Source organism: Trachypithecus francoisi, unplaced genomic scaffold (genome assembly GCF_009764315.1).
Source record: "Trachypithecus francoisi isolate TF-2019V2 unplaced genomic scaffold, Tfra_2.0 Lachesis_group7, whole genome shotgun sequence".
Lineage (NCBI taxonomy): Eukaryota > Metazoa > Chordata > Mammalia > Primates > Cercopithecidae > Trachypithecus > Trachypithecus francoisi.
Genome location: NW_022681472.1, coordinates 59014555 through 59035810, shown reverse-complemented (window position 1 = coordinate 59035810; position 21256 = coordinate 59014555). Strand labels below are relative to the sequence as shown.

The following is a 21256-nucleotide window of genomic DNA, read 5'->3' as shown; positions in this document are numbered from 1 at the left end:
AAAAATAAAAATATTAGCTGGATGTGGTGGTGCAAGCCTATAGTCTTAGCTATTCAGGAAACTGAGGTAAAAGGATTGCTTGAGCCCAGGAGTTCAAGGATGCAATGAGCTATGATTGCGCCACTGCACTCCAGCCTGGGTGACACCAAGACCCTGTCTCTAAAAAAATAAATAAATAAAATTTAAAATCTGGGCAAACTTTAAATTATATTCAGTACATCCCATTAACAATTTAAAGAAAGAACTATAAAGCCATCAAGGTGACTGACATGGGTACAAATAAATGTTAATAATTATATTCTCAGGGGCCTCCTTTCTCAGTGTCTCTTTGGTTGTCATAACTTGGAACTGTAATGAGGTAGATGAGACCTCAGGGAAGACTCACTCCAGGGATGACAACTAAAAAAAAAGTTCCCTCAAATTTTTTTCTCAATTAAAAATGTGTAAGCAAGAAACCAAGAGACTATTCTTTCCATCAGTTCGTGCTTTGAGTGTATCATAATTATTTTCACTATATGTATAATAATTCATAATACTCATTTGCTCTATATGAATATATGGAATTATAATCCTAAAAGTTGCTTTTCCTTTCATCTTCTCTTTTCCATTCTAATGACCAAGTGTCTGGTCCCAATTGAGCTTTTACTATCTCTTAACTAATCTACTGTGAAACTGTCTGCTAAGTGGCCTTCTTGATTCCAATATTAAAGACCATCAATACATCCTTAGATCTGTTTACTTCCTCACTACATGGTGTTATGTTAAAAGATCTCTCTCTCTCTGCAACCCTGACCTCAGTCTCTATTGCCACAGCGTCACTTTGAGGTGGTTCTATCAATTCAGAAAAGCATTTTAACAGCAGAAATGAGAAAATCTTCCATATAGATTTCACAAAAAAATTTCCTCCTATCCAAGCCTATTATTCCCTTAAAGCTTCTATCAAATGTACATTTCTAAGATTCTCCAAATTCTGTATTTTACAAATTACACCTATGTATCTAAACTCTAAGATAAAAGCTTTGTATCCCCAGAGTTGAAGGAACGGTAGATTGATTCTGCCAACTAATCAAAATGCAGCTATCAAACAGCCTATAACCATTTTCAGCTCAAATATACATGTACCTGAATTTCAAAAGTAATAAAAACTGCAGTTTAGAAAAATTCTTCCAACTGAATTTTGAAGACGAAAGCATAACCATCTTCAAATAAATGGAGTAATATCCCATGTTCATGGATCAAAGACAATAATGTTAGGATGATACCATTCCCCAAATTGATACATAGATTCAACACTATCCTCATCAAAATTCCAGCTGACTTATATGCAGAAATTTGACACTGTGATCCTAAAATTCATACAAAAAGACAAAGAACCCAGAATAGCCAATCTTGAAAAAAAAAAAAAAAAAGGAGAATTCATACTTTCTGATTTTAAAACTTACTACAAAGCTACAATAATCAAGGCAATGTGGTACTGGCATAGGAGAGAAACATAGATCAATGAAACAGAACTGAGAGTCCAGAAATAAACCCTCATATTACGTTCAATTGATTTTCAGTAAGGGTTCCAGGACAATTCAGTGGGAAAAAACAGTCTTTTCAACAAATGGTGCTGGGACAACTAGATATTCACATTCAAAAGAATCAAGTTGGACCCTTACCTCACAACATAAATAAAACTTAACTCAAAATGAATCAAAGACCTCAATGTGAAAGCTAAAATTGTAAATCTCTTAGAAGGAAACATAGACATAAAACGACACGACCCTGGATTAGACAATGGTGTCTTAGACACAATGCCACAAACACAAGCAACAAAAAAAAAAAATAAATTGGACTTCATCAAAATTTAAAACTTTCGTGCTTCACAGGACACAATCAAGAAAATGAAGACATAGCCAGGCACGGCGGCTCATGCCTGTAATCCCAGCACTTTGGGAGGCTGAGGCAGGTGCATCATGTCAGGAGTTCGAGACCAGCCTGTCCAACATGGTGAAATCCCGTCTCTACTAAAAATACAAAACTAAGCTGTGTGTTGTGGCAGGCACCTGTAATCTCAGCTACTCGGGAGGCTGAAGCAGGAAAATCGTCTGAACCCAGGAGGCGGAGGCTGCAGTGAGCCGAGATCTCGCCACTGCACTCCAACCTGGTTGACAGAGCGAGACTGTCTCAAGAAAAAAAAAAGAAAATGTAGACAATTCACAGAATAAGAGACAATATTTGCAAGTTATATCTGAGAGGGGATTTATATCTAGCATATTCTGTATAAAGAACTCTTACAATTCAATAACAGAAAGATAAGCCAATTAAAAATGGGCAAAGGATCTGAATAGACATTTCTCCAAGGAAGAAAAACAAATGGCCAAAAAGCACATGAAAAGATACTCAATACATCACATCACATCAGTCAACAGGGAAATGCAAATTTTTTTAAATGAGGTATTATCTCATACCCCCTGGGATGGCTATAATCAAAAAGACAAATAGTAACAAGTGCTGGCAAGGATGTAGAGAAATGAGAATCTTCATACACTGCTGGCAGGAATATTAAATGGTGCAGCCACTCTGGGAAACAGTTGGTCAGTTCCTCAAAAAGTGAAACACAGAGTTACCATATGACCCAGAAATTCCACTCTTAGGTACAAACCCAAGAAAAATGAAGATATTTAAGAACACAAACTTGTACACAAATGTGCACAGCGGCATTATTCTTATAAGCCAAAAAGTGGAAGCAAAAGAAATGTCCATCAACTGATGAATGGATTAATGTGATAAGTGTGTGTACACATATATAGTGGAATATTATTTAGTAATAAAAAGAAATGAAATACTGATACATGCAACAGCTTGAATAAACTTCAAAACATTATGCTAAGCAAAAGAAGACAGTCACAAAAGACCATGTATTGTATTCCATTTACAAGAAATGTCCAGACCAAGCAAATCTATAGTGGCAGAACAATTTGTGGGTGGTGGGGACAGGAAGTGACTGCTCCTGGGAATAGGAATAGAGGATGATGAAATATTTAAAATTGACCGTGGCAATGGTTACACAAGTCTGAATACACTAAGAATCATTGAATCGTACACCTGTAATAGGTGAAATGCACGGCATGTAAACTATATCCCAATAAAGATAGTAAAAAGAGAATCAGCATTTTCATATTTCAAACAGGTGCATTTTATAGTATGTAAATTGTACCTTCATAAAATTGATATACAAAAGGAAAAAAGTCATCGTTTTCTAAAACCATTCCAGTAAGCAGAGTACACATGTGATAATAAACCCAGTGTCCACGGAGCCTGTTAACAGTGTCTCCCATTTTGCTCTACTCCATGCATGTAAGTACATTACCCTTCTACAAATGCATCCAGTTTAGCCAGTTCATCTGACAAGCCAACCAAGACATCCAGCGTGCCAACCTAAAAAGAAAATATATTCTGTTATTTAGCTGGCATCCTTTTTTAAAAATACAAGCTGATACATCTTGACCTAAAGTTCTTGTAAATCTTAAATTCTCCCTATTTGATTTCATAATGTGTAAGTATGTTAAAAGATGTTTGCCAGACATTTCAAAGCTATTTATATGTACAAGATAATCCTTTAATTCATGGGTACAAGCACCACTTAAGACTTGAAGACTCCTCAAAGACAGGTCTGTGCTTGTACTATTCAATGACACTGGATCATCTGAAATCTTAGTTTACAACACAGGCTCTCAAGTAGGAGGTCCACAGATGTGTGCTAGAGGGTCTGTAATTAAATTGGCATGCAAAACTGTGCACAGCGAGTACGTTTTGGAGGAAACGTCCTGCCTCAAAGGTATCCGTAACTCCAAAAATATTAAGAATCGGTCATTTTAGTGTATTTATTTATTTATTTATAGTTTTGAGACGGAGTCTCGCTCTGTCACCCAGGCTGGAGTGTGGTGATCTTGCTCACTGCAACCTCCGCCTCCTGGATTCAAGCGATTCTTCTGCCTCAAGCCTCCCAAGTAGCTGGGATTACAGACGCCTGCCACCACATCTGGCTAATTTTTGTATTTTCAGTAGAGACTGGGTTTCACCATGTTGGCCAGGCTGGTCTCAAAATCCTGACCTCAGGAGATCAGCTTACCTCAGTCTCCCAAAAGTGCTGGGTTTACAGGCCCCACCGCACCCCACCAAGAATCAGTCATTTTAAATATTTCTTAAATGAATGTTGCCTACGACTCCCTCATTCAGTTAACTAGCAAAATGTCAGTATCATGATCTTTTCCATTCTTTACAAATGTTCCATCAACTGATTACTGGATACCTGCTTCACTTTGATGTTGCTAGATTACTAATCTTTAATACAGTAAATCTTAAATAGATTAACCAGATTAAATAACTGGGTTAGATTTGTCAAGTATGATTAAGTAGGTGCTATGGTAACACACTTACAATGTAAGAATCAGTGTAATATAAATTTATTAACAACTTCACTATGATATTTAAGAATATATACTACTAAGAGTTTTAATTTCTGAAAATCGTTATTTGTGAATGTAATACATCAAACATTTTCATAAGATTTTTCATTGCAATTTAGAAGAGCACAAAAAGCCTAAGTGGAGAGACGTTATTTCAATTTGGTAGTTTACTTCCGGTATTTCAAAGATACATTGTAAATCATGCCAATGGCTGGAGAGGAGGTTTTCTTTGGAAGGAACCTGGGTATCTCATTTCCACTAACAGAGAGAACTGGCCCTCCCCTGGATGATGAACTCATATGCAATTCTGCACAGTGCAGCTTCACCTTTAAGTCAGGAATATTGAACTTGGAAGTCACAGCAAGATTATTGTTCTTTGAAGTTGCCGCATGCAATTTCTCCCATGTTTGCTGACAGGTTTTCTCCCCAGGAGCAGATATAAGCCAGAACTCAGTCATGTTTGTTACTGGGTATTTCCTCAAAAATCAAGAGAGATTCTGAAATGTAAAACAAAACAAAAGAAATACATTTAAAATCATTTGTTTCTAAAGTCTTTCAGAGTCACAGGAGACGTTATAACATATAACCTGTTTCAAAACTAATCTAATATTGGCATATGATCTCAAGCAAAGTGAAATTTACCTACCTCGAAGTAAATCTATATAAATGGTGAAAAAAATGATTTATTTATGATATCAGGAAAGTGAGGTGATAAAAACCTAGTATGTGAAGTACCTACTTTTTTTCATTATAAAACATTCTTAATGGGAGTTAGTTGAGAAGTGAGATTACCCAAAATACCAGCCACCAATAGTTTCCTTCAACCAAAAAGGTAGAGAGTTACAAATTTATAGGTTTCTCTTAAACTTTTTTTTTTTTTGAGACAGTGTCTCACTCTGTCGTCCAAGCTGGAGTGCAGTGGGACAATCTGGGCTCACTGCAACCTCTGTCTCCCAGGTTCAAGTGATTTTTATGCCTCAGTCTCCCGAGTAGCTGGGATTACAGCCATGCATCACCACGCTCAGTTAATTTTTGTATTTTTAGTAGAGACAGGTTTTTGCCATGTTGGCCAGGCTGGTCTTAAACTCCTGGCCTCAAGTGATCCACCGCACGCAATCTATCTCAAACTTTTAAAGCTTACAACCAAAAAAAGGAAATTAAAAAAAAAAAGCATAACTTTTATCTTGAAGAAAGAATTTAATTGAATCAATGCATTTATAAACAGCAGTCACCAAATAAATTTGTCACATTGGCTTAGCAAATCCTACAAGGCTGGTAAATTTGGTGGCTAATTCTAATCCACAGTCAATCTAGAGAAATCTCCTCAAATCTTTGATGCATACACTTAGTTGCCATTGCACATTTACAAATTTGGGGGAAAAAAAAAAAAACAAATAAAACTTGCCAATCTGCTTGGCTATTTTAAAATATAGGGAGTTGGGAGGGTGGCGTTAATGTAACATTTTTGGATCTGAGAGGCAGGCTGCAGATCTCCCTTTCCAAAGAGTCCCATTAAGATTCACTTAACCCTCTCTACAATCTATTTTCCTCCTCCTCCTCCTTCCCCTTCCCACACACACAGAAGGATGAAAAAAGTACAGAGACAAAACTATTCAGAATCTAGGTAGGTAAAGCACATAAACACAAGTGAAAAAATCAAAGTATTTTGGTACCATTATTCCCATTTTAATGTGCCTTCATGAGAACCAACATAAGCTTTCTGCTAACACTGCTTATTTAATCCCTCCTGAAACTAATATTTAATGTCTCTAAATTGAATATAACTATCTTACGAAGTTGTCCTGAGAACAAAATCAGATAATTAAGGTGAAAAAAGTCTGTAAATGTAACTTTCCTTTAAAATGTAAAGTATTATAGTTAATCATAATGGACTTTCATAATTACAGTAGTCCATTTTAATTAAAGTACCTATGATTAGGTAATCAATACTACCTACTCATTACAATACGATTGAAAGTGAACTTAACATAGATGTCATCCTATATACTTGTTAATTTTTCTAACTACTGTTTATAGAGGATCTACCATATAAAAGGTACTGCTCTAAATGCATTATTAGCTCAATTCATCTTCCCAACACCTCTACGAGGTAAATATCATGCTTCCCATTTACAGGTAAGAAATGAAGGTTAAACTCAGTACAGATGTAGACAGTGGTATTAAATGAATATGTTCAGAAACCATATTCTAGAAAAAAAAAAATTTAAAAAGAAACTGTACTGTACGCGGACTTTTCTGACATTACTGATGAAGTTAAACCTTTATCAGCTCTCCCTACACCTTCTCAAATGAAAGAGCTACACTTTCCCAAATGGCCAAGAAGTTAAACACAAGCTTTTTAGTGACAGCCAGTCTGGTCAGAGAACAGCACAGCTGAACTGGCCATCCAAGGCTGGAAGCTACTCATGATCCCCACGCTCTAATGAGACCATCCAAAGATCAGTTTTGATTTCAAAACAGAAGCAAAAGCAAAATCTTCATTAGCCTACCCGAGAAACTTCAAATACTGAACTTGAAGGCTATTATACTACCATACTCTTTTCCAACCTGATTTTTTCGTTCAACCTATTTTTAGAATTATCCAGTGATCATTAATTTTAATTGATATATGATATTCTATCATATGAATAAACTAAAATTTATTATCTGCTTCTTCCTGGAATGGCTGTTAAATTGTTTTTACTTTTTTGCTATTATAAACAATTCTGCTGTGAACAATAGGTACATGTCTCTATCTATGAAAGATTTTGTCTGGGATAAAAGTAAAATAGCTGAGTTACAGGATATGTCTTCAAAGATAGTGGCGACATGTCTTTCCATGCTTCTATGCAGTGTGACTTTGCCACTCCTTCCATCAAAAGGTGGAGCTGGTGACTTGGTTTGACCAACAAAACATATGGAAGCCACACTATGCAAGTTCAGGGCTCAGACGTCAAGAGGTCTTGTGTCTTGGACCACTGCCCTCAGACTACCACATAAGGAAGCCAGTTTAGCCTACTGCAAGTGATAAGGCCACATGTAGAGAACCAACAACCAGCATGAACCACCAGACATGTGACTGAGGCCATTATGAGCCCTCCAGCCCAGCCAATCTCCCAGCTGAATGCAGCTGCATCAATGAGTCCAGGTAAAACAAGCAGAGGGACTACCCCAGCAACTCACAGAATTAGGAGAAATAAGAAATCACTGTTTTAAGCCAGTAAGTTTTGCGGTTGTTTGTTGTGCAGCATGAGACAACTGACACAGACCACTGCCAACTCTTTTGGGTATTGCCAAACTGTTCTCCAAAGCCTCCACCAACTTAAGTTCCTACCAGCAGAGTAAGTTTCTATTTCCACAACTGAAAAACACACAATAGTATATATTGTTCAGAGTTATATACACTTACAGAAAATACTAAAATATGCATAGGAGAAAGGAGCTTTAGTTTTGTAAGATTTCATTAAAAAAATTGAGCAAATATAGCAAAATGTTAATACTTGCTAAATCTGCATGGATGTCATTAATTGCAGTATTAAAATTTTTCTGTATATCTGAAATACTTCAAAACTAAATATTTTTAAAATTGTTACAAGAATGTATTTAATTCACAAGTTCAAACATAACATTGCAGAGCAAATTTATTAAAAATAAAATTTTAGTGAACTTTAAAAGGGGATATTCAGAGAATAATCTAGATACCAAATTAATCCTCAAAGTACAACCTTTTTGTTTTACACCTAGTAGAAATGCTTACTAGTCTGTTTATATCTTCTTATGACCAAGTATAATACATTGTAGACAATGCTTTTAGAGTTTAGGATTTGTTTTAAAAGTATTTTTGGATCCTGACAGGAGGATCACTTGACCTCAGGAGTTCAAGATCAGCCTGGTCAACATAGCGAGACCCTGTCTCTATTTTTTTTTTAATTATTTTTATTTTTAAAAAATCAATTTAAAAAAGTATTTGGGGGTCAATATGTTCGACAATCTAACTGCATAATGTTGCAAGGCTCAGGCTATACCTATACTAATTCCAGAACCTATCTCAAGAAGTTGCTTTTAAAAATAAATTCCTGCTGAAATCTCGTGGACCTATCTCCTGCCCTCTTGTCATCCTATCTCTGTTCTTCGCAACACCTGGATCACCTCACCACCTATCTCTGGTTTCTTCCAGTTAATACTCTTGCACTTACCCAATCTAGCTTTTTTAGCACAAACTATCTTGAACTTTAACATTTTCAGTTATTAGAAAATCTAATAGCAGCTTTAAACCTCTTTTAGTAATCCAGATCTTCTAAGTGATCGTGGTTTCTAGAAAATTGAGATTTTGTTATAATAATTTTATGCAAGTAGTTTTCTGTTAGTATATTTAATGATAAATTTTTGTATCTCCTCTCCTCCCAAAATAGCAGGTAGTAAAGTCAACCGTTAAATTCTTCCTGATGATACTGCTAAATTATTTAAACTGCCACTTCCTCAAAGATTGTAATACTATGAGCTATTACAGTAGATGTCACTATCATACTACTTAGAGTTCCAGAAAATCTTTCCTTCTAACAGGTTTTCAAAGGATTTCAAGGAATAGGAAAGAGGACTTCATTTCTCATCTATAAATAATACTTGCCCTATCTACTTCACTGAGCTTTTATTAGGATCAAAGGAAATAATGTCATGATAAATTCTGAACAAAACTACAGTCTAAAAATATTATAGGGCCGGGCGCGGTGGCTCAAGCCTGTAATCCCAGCACTTTGGGAGGCCGAGACGGGTGGATCACGCGGTCAGGAGATCGAGACCATCCTGGCTAGCATGGTGAAACCCCGTCTCTACTAAAAATACAAAAACTAGCCGGGCGAGGTGGCGGGCGCCTGTAGTCCCAGCTACTTGGGAGGCTGAGGCAGGAGAATGGCGTAAACCCGGGAGGTGGAGCTTGCAGTGAGCTGAGATCCGGCCACTGCACTCCAGTCCGGGCGACAAAGCGAGACTCCGCCTCAAAAAAAAAAAAAATAAATAAATAAATAAAAAATAAAAATAAAAATAAAAATATTATAGAAGTTCTCTAATTTAGCTTTTAAAAAACTCTATTTTTTGTAGAGATGGAGTCTTGATATGTTCCTCAGGTTGGTCTCCAACTTCCAGCCTCAAGCAATCCTCCTGCCTTAGCCTCCCAAAGTGCTGAGATTACAAGTGTGAGCCACTGTGCTCATAATTCTAGCTTTTAAGTGAGACCTCCCTAGAGCCTAGGTGTTAGAAGATGAGGAGGAAAGGAAGGAAAAGGTGCCTTCTAAGTCTGATGCCATGCTTTTCACTTCTCATACATCATTTTATTCCATTCTCACTACAACCCAGGAGATAGGCAGTAATACAGAGAGAGGTGAATAGTTTACCCAAGGTTTCAAGACTGGCAGATGGGGTTCAAATTCAGTTGTGTTTGACTCTAAAGGCCATGTTCTCTCTATTGTGTCACACTAGGAGAAAAGAATGTTCTGTGCTCTGGTGCGCCTGGGCTGTCCTGTTTGAAGAGCGATCCACATGTAAGCTTCAACACCTTCACCCTATGTTTGGTTCCAGGCTCAGAGCACCCTGTTAGTACAGTGAATTCTGATAAAGGGATCCAAGCTTCCTTTACTTGTTCCCTTCATCCTGGATCATCACAATTTCTAAAGCAGCATTGCCCAGCATCCAAAACTATCCTGCCTCCTAGAAGGAACAATGATTCCTCCAAACAAAAGGACACACACACACACAAAATTCAAAATTCAAAGTATACTGTGAGACTAGAGATCAGATACTAGAGATTCGATGGACCTGCCAGATCATGAAGGAAGGAACACAAACTTTGGAGTCCTGCAACAGTTAAAACTCTGACTCTACCCTCTTACTAGTTTCCTCATCTGTAAAGTGGAAACATGACACCTCTCTTCACCCAGCTGTCGGAAAGTATGAATAATGTACCTAGACCTTCCCCTTTCCATGCAGCCGCCCTTTCTGGGGGTGACTGTATTTGCTGCTGCCCCACCTCATCCTACCTCCCAAGACTCTCCCCCATACACCAGATGGGAAATATCCTTTGCTTACTCATACTTTATAAATGCCCCTACTACGCACTCATATTCTCCCTCATTTTTATAACATATTTTCCTCTCCACCTTACTGAGAAATCTTGAAGAGCTAGAATCATATCTTCTTCTCTGTGAAACCCTGCGAGCCAGAATACACTAAATTCCTGGCAATAGCAGGGACTTAATAAATGCCTGTTGAATTAATAAATAAAATTCAAATTCAAATATAACAATGATGGAACCAATCAAAAAGTCTGATTAGAGATAAAACAAAGGCAAAAATATTCACGTTTTTTAAAAGTGTTTTATAGTCTTCCAGAAAACCCTTACTTTACAGTAAAAATTAAAAATTGGTCGAGTTGCAGATTCCTAAGTAAGCCTTTGTCTTTTACGTCAAGGGTGAACAAAGTCAAAGATACAAAAAAGAGGGTTTGATAAAGAACCTATCTGGAGGCCGGGCACAGTGGCTCAAGCCTGTAATCCCAGCAGTTTGGGAGGCCGAGGTGGGTGGATCACGAGGTCAGGAGATCGAGACCATCTTGGCTAACACGGTGAAACCCGGTCTCTACTAAAAATACAAAAAATTAGCCGGGCGAGGTGGCAGGCGCCTGTAGTCCCAGCTACTCGGAGGCTGAGGCGGGAGAATGGCATGAACCCGGGAGGCAGAGCTTGCAGTGAGCCGAGATCGCGCCACTGCACTCCAGCCTGGGTGACAGAGCAAGACTCCGTCTCAAAAAAAAAGAACCTATCTGTACTTCAGGCAAAGCCATGGCCTCAGTTCTTCTACCCCTCATCAAAGCAAACTAACTCTCAGTAAAGAGCCTAATAGGAAAGACAAGCTACTTAAGTACCTAAGGAGGAATGTAAGAACTTCCTATGACAGTAACATCATAAGTATTTTGCAAAATCTGTTTTTTCCATTTTTAAACAATGTCCACTGTCAACCTGTCACACAAGTCAGGTAAAAAAATTTCTCCTTGAGGCCAGGCACAGTGGCTCACGCCTCTAATTCCAGCACTTTGGGAGGCTGAAGCAGGCAGATCACCTGAGATCAAGAGTTCAAGACCTGCCTATCCAACATGGCAAAACTACATCTTCACTAAAAATACAAAAAAATTACAGGCATGGTGGCATGCGCCTGTAATCCCAGGTACTCGGGAGGCTGAGGCAAAAGAATCACTTGAACCCGTGAGGCAGAGGATGCAGTGAGCTGAGATGGAGCCACTGCACTCCAGCCTGGGTGACAGACTGAGACTCCGTCTCAAAAAAAAAAAAACAAAAAAACATTATCCTTGAAATTTAAGAACAATTTAAGTTTAGTTTCAAACAAAAATTATCTTTGCAGATGAGTATGTATGTTTTTATTCATCGGAAAATGGGATCCATGTTGCTAAACATATTTCCCTTTTTCTCTCAGTTGCAAGGAAACAAACTGTAAAAATTGGTGGCCATTTGTCATCAACTCACCAAGAACCTGACACCACCTCCATCACTGCTTGTTTTTATTCGTAATTATTTCCCTTTATTTTATCTTGAATACAAAGGAAGTCTGGCCTAAATGCAGCAAATCATATGCTAAACAGAGGCGATGATGATCAAAAAGGCACGCTGATTAAATGGTAGAGTTTCTCAAGGCTCAGATCCAGGTCTACGTCCTCCTCTGTGTGTGTGTGTGTCTGTGTGTGTGTGTGTGTGTGTGTGTGTGTGTGAGAGAGAGAGAATGTGTGTGTATAGCACCTTTCTTGATGATCTCCTCTACACTTGAGGAAATTCTAGTCTAGATGCTGGACACTTTCTGAAATGTATGTCTCCAGCCCAGGGCCCTCTGCAGCATCTAGAGTTGTACCCAACCAGTATCCACATCTGACTACAAGACATTTTCCACTCGGATGTCTCAAAAGCAGCTAAAACCCAACACTTCTAGTCAAACTTACGATCTCTTCCCCAACATGCAGTCCTACTCCAGCGTTCCCTGAGTTAGCACAGGTGTACCCCTGCAATATTAGACAATTAGAACTGTCAAATGTTCATAGCAGCCAACACTTACTGGGCACTTCCTATCTACTAGCACCAGTCAAAACACTTCACATGTATTAACTCATTTAGTAGTTAGAGAAACCCCAGTAGAGGGGTAGTAGTTACAAAGAAACTGGGGCACATAAAGCATCTTATATATTATACAAGATATATTACGTAGTATGTGTCTCGTCACAGATCATATGAGAACACATATTATATGCTAAGGATGAATGTATTATATGCTCTCATAGCACCTTCATTGCTAGTATTTCCCTGGGGGTGGGGGCGGCACTTTTTACTAATATCTGTCTTTCAAATAAACTGCCCAGGAGGGTAAGTGGAAATCCTGATAGTTTTTGCTCACCATTTTATCCTCAGTACTTGGCATAGAGACCAGCATGGTAGAATCTCAGAAAATATTTGCTGAATATTCTTCAATAAAAACTACTGTGAGGATTAAATGAGATAACATCAAGCACCTGGATTATAGTTGGTTAGTTTCCCTCACTTCCACTGTTTTCCATAACATCAACTTCATTAAAATATAATGTATATAGAATTAAATGCACCTATGATAAGAGTTTGATGAGTTTTTGACAAATGTATACATCTGTGTGAGCACTGTCAAAACCAAGACTAAGGACACTTCTATCATCCCCAAACCTTCCCTCACACTCAGTCCAGTCAATCCCTACCTCACTGCCAACCCTGGGCAAATGCTGGTCTGCTGTCACTATAGATTAGTTTTGCCTGATCTAGAATTTCCTTGTAAATGGAAGCATGCATTAGATACTCTTTTGTATCTGGCTTTTGCTCAGCAAGTCTTTGGTATCTGCCCATGTTGTGTGTATTAGTCTAGTTCAATCTGTTTTATTACTTAGTATTCTATCACATACATCTACTACAGTCTGTTCACACATTCACGAGTTGATGAACATTTGGATTGTTACTACTGGTTTGGGACCACTAAGAATAGAGATTCTATGAACATTCCTCTACAAAGTTTTCTGTGAAGATATATTTTTATCTTGGATAAAAAGTTCTAAAAGTAGAATTACTAAGTTGAATGATTAATGTATATTTAATTTTATAGGAAATTGGCCAGGCGTGGTGGCTCACACCCATAATCCCAACACTTTGGGAAGCCGAGGCAGGTGGATCACTTGAGGCCAGGAGTTCGAGACCAGTCTAGCCAACGTGCTGAAACCCCGTCTCTACTAAAATTACAAAAATTAGCCAGATGTAGTGGTGCAGGCCTGTAATCCCAGCTACATAGGAGGCTGAGGCACAAGAATTGCTTGAACCCTAGGCCGGGCGCAGTGGCTCAAGCCTGTAATCCCAGCACTTTGGGAGGCCGAGACGGGCGGATCACGAGGTCAGGAGATCGAGACCATCCTGGCTAATACGGTGAAACCCCGTCTCTACTAAAAAATACAAAAAACTAGCCGGGCGCCGGGGCGGGCGCCTGTAGTCCCAGCTACTCGGGAGGCTGAGACAGGAGAATGGCGTGAACCCGGGAGGCGGAGCTTGCAGTGAGCTGAGAGCTGGCCACTGCACTCCAGCCTGGGCGACAGAACGAGACTCCGTCTCAAAAAAAAAAAAAAAGAATTGCTTGAACCCAAAAGGTGGAGGTTGCAGTGAGCCATGCCACTGCACTCCAGCCTGGGAGGCAGAGTGAGGAAAGAAAGCAAGAAAAGAAAAAGAAAAAGAAAAAGAAAAAAAGTAAGGGGAGGTGAATGGAGGGGAGGGGAGACTGCCAAACTGTTTTTCAAAGCAGATATATAACATTTTATATTCCCAATAGCAAGTTATTCAGGCTCCAGATGTTCCACCAACACTCAGTGTTCTTGGTCTTTTCATTTTTAGCCATTCCAGTGGGTTGCAGGGTTATGTTGCATTTCCATGATGCATTTCTAATCGGACTAATGAAGTTCAGGGGCTCTTCATGTTATTTGCCATTTGTATATTTTCTATTCAAGTCTTTTGCCCAGTTTTTAAAATACCAGATTCACTTATTGAGTTGCACAAAATTTTTATATGATCTTGACACAACTTCCTTGTGAAATATACATATTTACATATTTTCTCTCAGTCTGTGGCTTGACTTTTCTTAATGATGCTTTTGAATAGAAGTTTGCAATTCTGCCAACGTCCGATTTATAAGTTTGTTTGTTGGTTTTTGTTTTTGTTTTTTTTTAATAATATATGCTTTCTGTAGCATGTGAAAAATCTGCCTATCCCAAGGTCACAAGTATTTACTCTGCTTGGAGTTTGTTGAGTTTCTTGGATCCATTCATAGTTGCCATCAAATTTGAAATGTTTTCAGCCATTATTTTTCCTCAAATTTCTTTGCCTTCACTTCCTTCTTTTAACATACAAGATCACATGTATGTTAAACCACTTGATACTGCTCCACAGGTCACTGAGCTTTCATTCATTTTTCTCAGTTGTTTTTCTCACTGTGTTTTACTTTGGATAGTGATATAGTTTGGATGTCTGTCCTCCCCAGATCTCATGTTGAATAAACCCCATTGTTGGAGCTGGGGCCTGGTGGGAGGTGTCTGTCTGGGTCATTGGGGCAGATCCCTCATAAATGGCTTGGTGCTCTCCCTGGAGTAATAAGCTACCTTGAAATCTGATTGTTAAAAACAGGATGCCCTCCCCATAGTAAGAAGTTGTCATGAGATCTGACTGTTACCTTTCCCTAACTCTTGCTCCTTCTCTCGCCAAGTGACACTCCTGCTCCCCTTCCCCTCTGCCATGACTCAAGAGCTTCCTGAAGCGTCGACAGAAGCTGAGATCTGGATGCCATGTTTGCACAGCCTAGAGAACTGTGAGCCAAAGAAACCTCTTTGTAAATTATCCAGTCTCACAGATTCCTTTATGGCAACAAATACGACTAACACAGTCTCTTGCTGTATCTTCTAGTTTGCTGACCTTTTCTTTGGAGTATCTAATCTGTTATTCTTCTCACCAGTGAATATTTCACTTCTTATGTATTTTTCTGCTTTAAGTTCCATTTTTAAAATATCTTCCATTTCTTTCCTCATTATGTTCATGTTTTCTGTCAAAACACTGAGCATATTTGTAAAAATGTTGCACTGTTTATCACTGGACTTTGCTGTCCTCCTTTCAAGAGTGTTGTACTTTGTTCTGGTGGGCAGGTAAGTTAGTGGAGGATCAGCTTGATCCACCCAAGGCTTGTTTTCAAACATTGTTAGGACAGATCTAAGGCCTTACTCTAGGGCTAACTTAGTCTCTAACACTGAGGTCTGACCTTTTGGGGATTCTATTGAATGTCCCAGGTATTCAATAAGGTCTCTCCCCCATATGTGGTCAGAATTCAAACGCCTCCCAGCACCATAAGCTCTGTCAATTCTTTAAAGCTCTCTGGTCATTCTTTGTGAGAGCTCCTGCAGAGATCCCCCTATAAGTTTCTGGTGTTTATTTCTCTTCCTAGCTCCCTCTCTTCGTCAATCCCACCTGCGAATTCCAGCCAGATAAACCTTCCCCAAGTCCAGTCTCCTCCACTCAGCAAGACCAAGACGCTCTACATGGGTGTCCGCTTCCTAAAACATGGTGCAGAGAGTATCTACAGGAAAAAGCAGGAGGAATTACTCATTTCCTTTTTCTCAGCTCCCATACTGCCTATTGTCCGATGTCTGGAAGCAGTTTTTTAATATATCTTGTCCAGATTTGTAATTGTTTATGGTGGGAAAGCAAATATGGTACCAGTTACTCCATTGCAGACAAAAACTGAAGTCTCATCTAGTTTTTGTTGTATGTATTATTCACAAGTGTTCGGTTTTGCTAATTGTTCTGTTTGTTTCTATGCAGGGATTCAGCCACAACCTCCTAGCCTCTCTCAGCCCCATGTCTTAACATTTAACAGAAAACAAGATTGGCAACAATAAAAGGCAAAAATTTACCAAATCTAGGCTAAAAGACTGGTGTACTACTGTGTTTGTGAAAAATGGAACACAATGAACATGTATTGCTTTTGTACTAACAAGGAAAATGTTCATTTTTGTTTAAAAAGAAAAACAGCTGCAGCTTGAATAAATGTCTCCAACATTCACTTATGTGCCATTAATCTGCAAATGTAAGGCATGTTATCTTGATGGGTAAAATATAAATTTATTTAAAAGCATTAATAGGCCAGGTGCAGTGGCTCACACTTTTAATCCCAGCACTTTGGGAGGCCAAGATAGGCGGATCACTTGAGCTCAGGAGTTCGAGACCAACTATGGCCAACATAGTAAAATCCTGTCTCTAGTAAAAATACAAAAATTAGCTGGGCATGGTGGTGCACACCTGTAGTCCCACTTACTCAGGAGGCTGAGGTGGGAGAATCACTTGAACCCAGGAGGCAGAGGTGGCAGTGAGCCGAGATTGTGCCACTGCACTCCAGCCTGGTTGATAAAGCAAGACTCCATCTCGAAAAACTTTTTTAAAAAATAAAATAAAATAAAGCATTAATACAGCTATAACAACTTGTCATCATTAATAAAATACCTAAGATATATCTTAAATACACTGCATCATCTACTTCTAAAATAATCTAAAATAATTGTATATTACACGAGAGCCCAAGAAAATTCTGCAGATGAGAAACAACAGATGGGCTGGGCTCAGTGGCTCCCGCCTGTAATCCCAACACTTTGGGAGGCTGAGGTGGGTGGATCACCTGAGGACAGGAATTCAAGACCAACCTGTGCAACAGGGTGAAATCCTCCATCTCTACTAAATACAAACACTAGCCAGATGTGGTGGCACACGTCTGTAATCTCAGCTACTGGGGAGACTGAGGCAGGAGAATCACTTGAACATAGGAGGTGGAGGTTGCAGTGAGCCAAGATCACACCTCTGCACTCCAGCCTGGGTGACAGAGAGAGACTCTGTCTAAAAGAGAAACAAAAGATGGACAATTTCTGGAACACAGTTTGGAAATATTTATCAAAACACACAAAATGTGCATATCCTTTGACCTAGCTATGCCCATCTTAAGAAACGAAATAAGGATATGCATAGGTATAAACATTAAATTATAAAAAAAAAAAACTGTTAACAATTACCTCTTGGGAGTGATTATGAACATTTGTTTTCATCCTTTTTGTATATTTCTTTTTCCTAATTCTTTAATAATAAATTATTACATGTAAACACACACACAAAAATGCCCCATCACATCTTTATTAGGGCAGTATCTTCATAATTGAAAACACTGAAAAGTTTAGAGACCATTAAATGGCATTATAACAAACAGTCCTGGAGTTCATACAAAAGAGAAGGGCAAATGTGGTTAATTGCAGCTACGTCTGAAGATGTGATCAAAGTTGGTAAATGGTCCTTTTACCTCACTGGGAATCATAGCCAAAGGAAACCCAAATGTCAATTTCAGGAAGCACAATGCAATGGCCAGAGCACTGCACTGAGGATATGAAGACTCGAAATATAATCCCAGTTCTGCATATAATTGTCTGCATAAAAGTCTTCACTTGTAAAATGAAAGGACTGGATTACAATATCCAGGATCCTCTTCTGCTCCTATACTCATTACCTGAACCTATACTAGGTGAGGCCCAGGATTCTTTTTTTCTATTTTAAGTCCCTCAGGTAATTCACCCAAATTTCAGAACCATTGTTACAAAACAGGCATTTCTATGATTATACAGTATATTTACTTTTACAAGAAATGGCAATACTCTTGAAGGCTATGGACAGAAGGCTGAACAACTCACAAAAACATACACCCCTACTCCTGCTTCTTTCTTGGAAACAAAACTCAAATCTGCCAATCTTCACTGTCATCACTACTAGTGTCCCTGTCTGAGTTTTTCTGCCTTATCCTCGCATTCCTCCTGAGTTCTCTTTATCCATCTTGACCCCAGGTCTCCTTTCTCTTTCCTACTCTGCCTTTGCTCGTTTCGCACAAAACAAACTTCTCTCTTCCAGTTTAAGCCAACCCAAGCCTCCCTTAACAAAATGATTTTCCCAACTAAGTCCATCCATGCACGAAACCTGTTACTATAATTCCACTACTTCTCCCCCATGTCTACTTACACTCATGTCATTAACAGCATTAGGCAGACATCTATATTATATTTTGTCACACATCTCATCTGACTGTAACTGTTCTCAATTTAAGCTCTTATTCATCTCACAAAATATTTTGGGTGCTTAAGTTCCCAAAACTGTAGCAGGCTCTGAGAAACAAAACAAATAAAATGTAGAACCTGTCCTCATGGAGCTTACAACTGGTGGTGGGAGAGAGTGGCAGGTCTTATGAGCAGGCAGGTCTGTGTGTGTGCAGGGAGGGTGGGAGGAAGACTTCATACAGATGTCAAGACAGAAAAAAACACTGAAGATACAGGCAGGTAAAAGGGAAACACTAGTCAATTCTGTAGGCACTTCTATTTTGTCTGACTGCAATAAGTGTGCTGCTTCAAAAAAAAAAAGTAACAATTATTTTTCAACATGGAAGGGAAAAATGTGTGAGGAAAGGGGAAAGGGAAAAAACAAAAAACAAAAAACAAAAAAACCTGGATCCAAAGCTCTGGGACTATTAATTTCATTTATTTTATCTCCCACTTCTGAGAGTTTGAAGGCTATGGATTATTTTCCTACCACAATTGATTTGCATACAAAGACAACAAAACAACAACGATTACAACACAAAAGGTGTGGGGGGGGAGGGTTATAAGCCTGAACAAGAGAGCTGCTGGCACTGCTTCTGTGAATGGAAGGTATGGGATTGACTCCACTAAGCGCTCTGACACTTAACTGACTTTAATGCTTTCAAGAAAACCAAACCGTGGTCTCTGAAATGCAATCATCTTTCACGGTAAATTAAATTTCACAATAAATTAAGCCTAGAAGGTAGTCTCCATGCAAAACAACTTCCTCTTCAATACTTGAAAATACCAAGTTTACTAAAGCGGCTTATTTTAAGAAGCACAAGAAGGCATACCTCAGCTATCAGTGAAGTACCATTTAGCCTTCTAAATATGCACATCAACTTTTAACAGAACTGATCTATGGGAAACATTTACCACAATCCACTCAGGTAAAAAGTTGCCACATCCTACCCTAGAAATCACTAACACCATACAAATAAAAAGTAAAAATAACTATTTCCTCTTTGAACGTAAAAATTCTATCCTTCAAAACAGAAGCATCTTAACTGGGATTGTGGGAGGGGCTTGCACATAATACAATTTGTTTAAACATTTTCAGTAACTAAAAGGGAGATTTTTACCTTTCAAGAAATACTTCCACGATTCATACAAAATGAGATGTTTAAACTGTCAGAATATATGTGTTTTTTTTTTTTTTTTTTTTTTTGAGACAGAGTCTCACTCTGTTGCCCAGGTTGGAGTGCCATTGGCGCAATCTCGGCTCACTGCAACTTCTGCCTCCTGGGTTTAAGCAAGTCTCCCGCCTCAGCTTCCTGAGTAGCTGGGATTACAGGCACGAGCCACTATGCCCAACTGTTTTTTGTATTTTCAGTAGAGATGGAGTTTCACCATGTTGGCCAGGCTGCTCTTGAACTCCTGACCTCAAGGGATCTGTCCGCCTTTGCCCCCCAAAGCACTGGGATTACAGGCGTGAGCCACCATGCCCGGCCCCGCCGTTCTTAAATAAATCTTAAATATTCCATGCTTTATTTTCAATGAAAACAATACTTATAAATGCTCTATAATCCTATTAAGTCTACCATAATTTATTGCCATAAGTATACTTAAATATGAAAGACAATTTAATCTTTATTAGATACATTTTATCAACAACTACAATTTTTTTTATTCCACATTTGCCTAGAAAGCAATCTGTAAAAGCAAAGCCTTACTTTCACACAGATGCCTGTCATAAAAACTGGAAACACATTGTGACATCGTGGAGTGGGGTTGCGGATGTAACACATACACAATACAATGCTGGAAAAATTTCTAGTAACTTCTGGTAAAGCTGCTGAATTGGCAGACGTGGCCAGGAGGGCCCTGTCGTACACCCATTACTGCAAGTAATCACCAAAACCTTCTCAGCTTCTAGAGACTCCTCCTCTGCACAGGCAACTCAGCAGTGACCCAGAGGGCAAATAATTCCTTCCATGCCAGGGGATTCCCTGAATCTACACTCATGGCTTGCAAAACATGACTTCCCTTTTCTTCAGGGCCGGTAATTTATAATAGTGACTGGAGTACGGTACCACATTCTGCTAGAAGGTGCTGATATCCCTAATACAATGTATTTTGGCATGAAATTCACCAACTTAAACACTTTAAGATAAGTTAGTTTTCTCCAATTCATGACTCTAAGTAAGGTTGAGATTCTGTTTACAGGTAACAACAATCACTGAATATGTACCATGTGTTGTGCCCAGTGACAAGCACTTCCATCTACTAAAGCAATTTTGTACTTAATTCCTTCAAAAGAGATGTTATCACCACCCCTACCTGCAAACGAGGGAACAGCTGGTGAAATTAGTTGCCCAAAGTCAGTTAGTGACTACATTTTATTGAGATCGAGGGGACTCTATTTGAGTTATTCATGCAGTTTTACGAAAGACAAGTGCCTCAAATAAATATTAGGATATAGTTTCAGTAATTTTATACTAAAGGAGTTACATTAAAACATCAAAAACTGGATTTTAAATTACTTGAATTCCATTATATGCAGTTTATTAAAATATTACTTTTAACCTCTGTATCCTCAACA

The 21256-nt window shown here is 38.6% G+C and overlaps 1 protein-coding gene across 2 annotated transcripts in view; it reads right to left on the bottom strand.

The window, feature by feature from the left end:
• Positions 1 to 21256, bottom strand: part of ATP6V1C1 (ATPase H+ transporting V1 subunit C1) — a 91373-nt gene that overhangs the window by 27425 nt on the left and 42692 nt on the right. For both annotated transcript variants that reach the window (XM_033202863.1, XM_033202862.1), the window contains exons 2-3: positions 4781 to 4951; positions 3356 to 3423 (exon numbers count right to left, since the gene is read on the bottom strand). In XM_033202863.1, coding sequence (XP_033058754.1) covers positions 3356 to 3423; positions 4781 to 4912 — 200 coding nt within the window. In that variant the 5' untranslated portion in view covers positions 4913 to 4951. The remainder of the gene's footprint in view (positions 1 to 3355; positions 3424 to 4780; positions 4952 to 21256) is intronic.